The sequence below is a fragment of the Megalobrama amblycephala genome, linkage group LG15 (genome assembly GCF_018812025.1).
Source record: "Megalobrama amblycephala isolate DHTTF-2021 linkage group LG15, ASM1881202v1, whole genome shotgun sequence".
Taxonomy (NCBI): domain Eukaryota; kingdom Metazoa; phylum Chordata; class Actinopteri; order Cypriniformes; family Xenocyprididae; genus Megalobrama; species Megalobrama amblycephala.
The window spans coordinates 21726054-21732035 of record NC_063058.1 but is presented as its reverse complement, the minus strand read 5'-3'; the positions used below and the strand labels follow the sequence as shown (position 1 = coordinate 21732035).

The window sequence follows — 5982 nt, the reverse complement described above, 5'->3', positions numbered from 1 at the left end:
GATATTGATCACATGACTTGATCCAAAATGGTCCCTTTATATTAGGTGTGTTCAAAATCGGCTGCGGTCGGATGCAACCAATCGGCGAGAGTATCCGCGTGCAGTCAGGGATGAGCTGAAAACAGAGACATGAAGTCGGACACTCTCTGCTTCCCGTAGTGACGCTCGAGCTGCGTTTGCATACTTTATCACAGCTGAAGTGAAATAAATGCAATTTTTGACTAATACGCTGATGTTTCAGAGACATTTTCATTCAATACTTTATGTACTGCTTACAGCGTCTGTTTTTACAAGAATAAAGTTCAACATAAGCATATATTATTTAAATGCCAATGTAGTGGGGTCTACGTTTTTTATCAGTTTTATTTTGATAAACATGACACAATATAACATCGCGACTACATGAAAAGAGCTTTAACTGTTATAAAAACACAGATTTTTGAGCATTACTGGAACTGAAGGCGTGACAATAAACACGAAACACACGTGATCGTTGTCATGCGGTGAATCCGGCCAATCGTGAAACAGCTGTGTCGTCATCACAGCTTGTGCAGCTCCTCTTGAGAAACTGCGCTGGCTGACTCGGGCGGCTGAACTCGAATCGCTCTCGCGGTACTTTAAGGCCATACGTCACAGTCACATGACGTCAGCGTTGTCTCAAGTCGGACAACATTTCTTACCGGCATGCACTGCTTCAAGTCAGCCGCCGATCGGTCTTCATGGCGCTGCATCAAGTCGAACAAGCCTTTTGTTTCAGGACCATGTGGTCCTTTGCAGGTGTCTGAATGATGTCACATCCTGTCACATGATATTGATCACATGACTTGATCCAAAATGGTCCCTTTATATTGGTTACTCCGAATGACATCAATGAAATTCATTTTTCCGGACATTCTTTCTAATAACAAAGCAACGACTTCTACACATTATTTTAAAATCATTTTGCACTATGTTGATATATGATGTTATAAAATCATGCCAGAATAAAAAATATATCCATTTATTACATTTTAAGATATTTTAATCACAAATGAAATGACTGTATTGGCCTTTGGACGGTTAAACCGAATGATCTTTTGACACTTCAAAATCTTTAAAATACCTTTATATGTAGCAAAATATAATTAAAACCTTTTGGATTCAATAAAAGAGATCTAGTTGTACTACCTTACATACTTTGACTGTCATATCTTTGTTTTTTATTATTATTAAGGGCTTTGGACAAAAAAAAAAGACCCGTCACGTCATCGACCCATTTACAAAAGAGTCTACTTTGTAGCTTTAAATGACCCCACAAGATGCTTATAGCTGAACTATATGACGTCTTGCATTGCAGAGACGAAAACAGTACACATAGTAAAATAAAAAATAAACATAAAACAGACAAATGTACAAGTGTGCTATATACAAATAGAATTAACAGGGATATATGGTGAATTCAGGTTGATTGGGACACTGTTTGCCATTGAAATGACTGCATGAAAAAATGTCAAAAATTAACCTGAATTCACTATTTACACACTTCACACACAAGGATAGATAGATAGATAGATAGATAGATAGATAGATAGATAGATAGATAGATAGATAGATAGATAGATAGATAGATAGATAGATAATGTGCTTTAATATTCATTATTGTTCTAATTATCATTTTTAAAATGTTATTTGTTGCTAAAAACTCGTCATTATTATACTATTAAACATTATTATTATTATTTGACAGGCACAACCCAGCAATATTACTCCAATTAGTCACTGTGCAATTATATAAACTATGCAACGTGGTTGGTCTTGTTATATAGCCTAAGCGCAAAGCTCTCAGACGAGGTATCCATGGGCGTCTCGCACTATTCACTATTTATTCCCGCTTATAAATCGTCATGCATTTATAGTGTCTTTCTAGATTTTACCACTTTTTTTTTATTTTTCTTATGGAACGCTAAAGAATCCTGAGGAATGCGTTTGTCTTTAATTTAAGCGTATTGAGTCTATCCGTGGCGGAGGGATATGTGCAGCGCGCCCAGCGCCCAAACACGAGAATGAAGAGTTAATACGGTCGGTCGGTCTCCCCGCTCTCACACACAGACACATCAACTGAGCGCGCCGACCAGACTCAAAAGCGCAAACGTGTGCAGTTCTCTCTCACTATGGGTGCGCGGGGACATTTGTGAATAATTACCGGAGTTTGACACCTTTCTAGAAGAGGAATCGGAATCGTTTTGCGAGCATTCGTGGGATTTTCCAGCGGAGTCCCACTACTAAACACATTTTTGTAGGGAATTCGGTCTTTACTGTGAAGGACGGGGTGCCGGTGTTTTCCAGTCCCTGGCACAGTTACGCATCTTAAGGACTAAGAATCGACAACGAAAAATGTTACTTTCCAAGTTTGGATCTTTTTCCCATATTTGCAACACAACCAACATCGACCACTTACCGGTGAAAATTCAACTTCAAGCAGGTAGGTCGTTCTCCAAATTCATAACCATATATATATATATATTTTATTTTGATTTTATTTATTTTTTTTTAAATCTTAGTCCTTTAGTCAGTTATTTACTTAATTTTCCATACGCAACGTATCTAGCTGCTTAATCGGCACGCGCCTGTCCGTGACCTGCGTATGGAGCCATTTTGTTGCCAACCGTGCGTTATACACACACTCGGTTTAAATCACATTGTTAAACGAACGTTGTTGTTTTTTCTCTCTCATTTTACAGCCAAGGCCGAAAGGGAGCCATTTGAGAAGGTTTATCATGTGGGTTCGGTGCTGGGAAGCGGTGGGTTTGGGACAGTGTACGCCGGTACTCGGATCTCAGACTCGTTGCCGGTAAGCGTTGGCTTTGTTTTGGTGGCAGCACATGGCCGCGTTTGGCGCCACAGTCACACACTTCATATGTGCGTTTTCTCTTTTTGTCTCTAGGTTGCGGTAAAACACGTCGCTAAGGAGAGAGTGACCGAATGGGGTACTGTTGTAAGTAAACATGCATTTTAGTTTCATTATTATTATTTTTTTAAATACCATATTGTGTCTAATGCATGCGTTTTTATATTCCAGAATGGGTCGTTGGTTCCTCTCGAGATCGTTTTGTTGAAGAAAGTGGGGAGTACGTTTCAGGGGGTCATTAAACTCCTAGATTGGTATGAGAGACCCGACGGCTGGTTGATTGTAATGGAGAGGCCGGAGATGGTGAAGGATTTATTCGACTACATCACGGAGAAAGGCGCGCTGGATGAGGACACCGCCCGGGGCTTCTTCAGGCAGGTTTTGGAGGCGGTTCGGCACTGCTATAGCTGCGGGGTGGTTCACCGGGATATCAAAGACGAGAACCTCCTGGTGGATTTACGCACGGGAGATCTGAAGCTCATTGACTTCGGCTCCGGGGCCATCCTCAAGGACACCGTCTACACAGACTTTGATGGTGCGTCCTTGACTCTTACCCATCCTCCTTTGCACCTGCCACGCTTAACAAAATCCCTGCATCCCAATGTGCATGCTATCCGCCCTAAATAGTATTGAATATTACTAATGTCACATACTATTTTAGATGGATAGTATGCACATTGAGGCAATGTGTCTGATATTTTTTAATAATAATAATAATGATGATAATTTTACTTAATATTCAGCATTAGATTTAAATAAAATTACTTTGAGTGTCTCGCCCATGTTGAAAGGTTTATGCAAATTATGAAAACTGTCTTTGCTAGGCTGGAAGACTAAAATCTTAGACTTTTTTTCCCTTTATTTGAGTGAAAAGTGAAAGACTTCAAATGGAATGACAACATTACACTCTTTAAAACTTCTAGTTTATATAGAAAACCAAAATGTATCAGTGTTTGTATATATAGAGAGATGGATAGCTAAGATATAGATGTGTATATTTGAGCACGTGTGATCCTCACAGGTTGATTTATGACTTAAATACATGTATTTATGTTGCTTGAAGGAATATTTCTTTTGACTATTTTAATGTGGTGAATCTGTGAAGTTAGTGGGATCAGCTGTTACTGCGTAGCATCTGTTTGTTGTGAAACCTGAGTTGCGGGACCACGTGATTCGCAGATCCCTGTTTTTGTTTGGTATCCAGGCGACTCCTGGTCTTCGGGGGCCTGTCACATCACCCCTAGTAAAGGTGCTTTTGTTGGGGGAAGTGACTCATGCTGAAAGCATGTGGAGTTGCCATAGCTTGTGACTGTTTGTACCTGAAAGTGTCGTTTTTAGCTCGCCCTCCTGTTTCAGCTTGCTTGTATTTTTGGAACGAGCCGTTCTCCGGGCTCACAGCGAGACTGGAGGAGGGAGGAGCGTTTGTGCGAACGCCAGACCGCTGGCGCCCCCTTTGCTAGAGTCAGCTGACTAGAGCGGCTCATTATACAGTGCTGCAGTGTAATCAAAAAAGGCGATTATGATTATGAGCCAGAAATCTCTGGATTGAAAACCAAATGTTTTGTTTTTGTAGGCACGCGAGTGTACAGCCCCCCCGAGTGGATTCGTTACCACAGGTACCACGGACGCTCGGCAACCGTGTGGTCCCTTGGCGTCCTGCTGTACGACATGGTGTGCGGAGACATCCCGTTTGAGCACGACGAGGAGATTCTGAGAGGACGGCTCTTTTTCAGGAGAAGAATCTCTCCGGGTATGTTGTGAACGGTCGGATCTTTCGGTTTTTGAAGCGTCTTGTAGATGAGAAGTTTAACCTTGCTGCTCTTTTTTTTTCTCCCCTGTCCATCAGTGTGTCAGCAGCTCATCAAATGGTGCCTCTGCTTGAGACCTTCAGATCGGCCCACCTTGGAGCAGATCTTTGAGCATCAGTGGATGCGGACGGAAGAAAGCCCGAAAGCAGAAAGCGTCGACATCACGCTTCACTCCATCAGCACAGAATCGGGCAAAGAAAGCCTTTGACGGATGCGGGGATGCCGAGTGAATGGACTCTGAGACCTTTTTGCCCTTGTTCCCAGTCTGTTGGTTATCAGGACTTCGATTTATGTTACATAAATGTCTTTTTTTTTTTGGTTGTTTTTCTTGCTAAGGGTGAGTTGTTACCCGTAGGGATTGCGTGAGCAGCAATGCTAGTGATCCTTTGATCTTACTGGTTGCTCTTATAGAGCTTGGACATTATTTTCCTTTTAGACTATCTTTTTAGTTTTCGGTGCCTTTTTTGGAAAGCTGCTTTTATGGGATTCAAGTCACGACAGACGCCAGGTGGATTTTCATGGATTTTAGGGGAACTCCCCTGGATTCATGGGAACCTTCAAAGACTGTATCTAGTTATGTGGTGGGTCTCCCTTGCCCTCTAGTGGTCGAATACTTGAAGTACACACTTACTACTCTCTTAACACTATCTCTCTGCTGCTCTGCCATTCATACACACTATTTCGATGGTTTTCCCTTCTGTTGTTGTTTTCTGAATGTCTTCCACTACTTCATCTGTTGACGTCACTTTTTAGACTTTGCTTAGCAGAGACTTGAGTGATGTGCACAATCAATGCAATATTCATGGATTCACTTATCTTTCTTTATTTCATTTTTTTTTTTTTTAACTTTTTATTTTTAAATACAAGTATTTGTATTGTATTTATGTACATTTTTCTTCCATGTATCTTATTTATTCATGCAATACAAACATTCCACATTCAGTGGCTATTTATTTATTTATTCATTTTATACCATCTGCAAAAAGTAAATTGAAATTGTTAAATGTAAAGAGTTCCCTGGGCTTATCTTTAGTTTAACCTAAAGGATCCTAGACACGCTAAAGCTATCTAATACTGATACAAATATAAGATTGAGATGTTTAGTGATGCCATTTTCTGATGTAGTGTAAAATTTAGAATCAGTTTTTTTCTCCATGTGAAGTGGAAGTAAAAATGTGTTTTAGTCCTTCCACTGTGACAGTGTGGATTTTTTTTTTTTTTTTGTTTTTGAACTGGTGAAACATTTATTTTTTTATATTGGACACAATAAATTCCTTTCATATGTAA

The 5982-nt window shown here is 40.3% G+C and overlaps 1 protein-coding gene across 1 annotated transcript; it reads left to right on the top strand.

Moving 5' to 3' along the window:
• The first annotated feature begins 2007 nt into the window (after positions 1–2007).
• On the top strand, positions 2008–5982 carry pim3 (Pim-3 proto-oncogene, serine/threonine kinase). Its single transcript, XM_048159548.1, has 6 exons — positions 2008–2461; positions 2721–2830; positions 2924–2974; positions 3059–3422; positions 4461–4637; positions 4734–5982. Exons 1-6 carry the CDS (start codon positions 2374–2376, stop codon positions 4901–4903), a joined length of 960 nt encoding a protein of 319 aa, XP_048015505.1. The 5' UTR covers positions 2008–2373; the 3' UTR covers positions 4904–5982.